The sequence below is a fragment of the Penaeus monodon genome, chromosome 22 (genome assembly GCF_015228065.2).
Source record: "Penaeus monodon isolate SGIC_2016 chromosome 22, NSTDA_Pmon_1, whole genome shotgun sequence".
Taxonomy (NCBI): Eukaryota; Metazoa; Arthropoda; class Malacostraca; order Decapoda; family Penaeidae; genus Penaeus; species Penaeus monodon.
Genome location: NC_051407.1, coordinates 5349237 through 5349489, shown reverse-complemented (window position 1 = coordinate 5349489; position 253 = coordinate 5349237). Strand labels below are relative to the sequence as shown.

The 253-nt window shown below is 50.6% G+C and overlaps 1 protein-coding gene across 1 annotated transcript in view; it reads right to left on the bottom strand.

The window, feature by feature from the left end:
* LOC119586843 overlaps window positions 1–253 on the bottom strand; it is a gene marked incomplete at its 3' end in the record, with an annotated part of 157934 nt that continues 157681 nt past the window's right edge. Inside the window, 1 exon segment of the mRNA XM_037935571.1 lies at window positions 1–222. Within this exon segment, the coding sequence (XP_037791499.1) occupies window positions 80–222 (143 nt within the window).

Sequence of the window (253 nt, the reverse complement as noted above, 5' to 3'; positions counted from 1 at the left end):
AAGAGATACAGCAGCATCGCATCTCCATCAACATCTCAGCAGCATCTTAACGTCAAGATCTCTCCTCGTGACATGACCATCATCTCACGGGGAGGATTTGGGCGAAGATTTTGACGAAGACCAAGATAGCGCTGGAGAGAACAAGGTCGAGGGAAGGAAGATGACCTGCTGGCGCTGTAGAAGTGTGGCCGCGTCTCTGAACTGCTGCGACGGTATCACCTGCTGGAAAACAGAAGGAAAGGGTTATCATTAG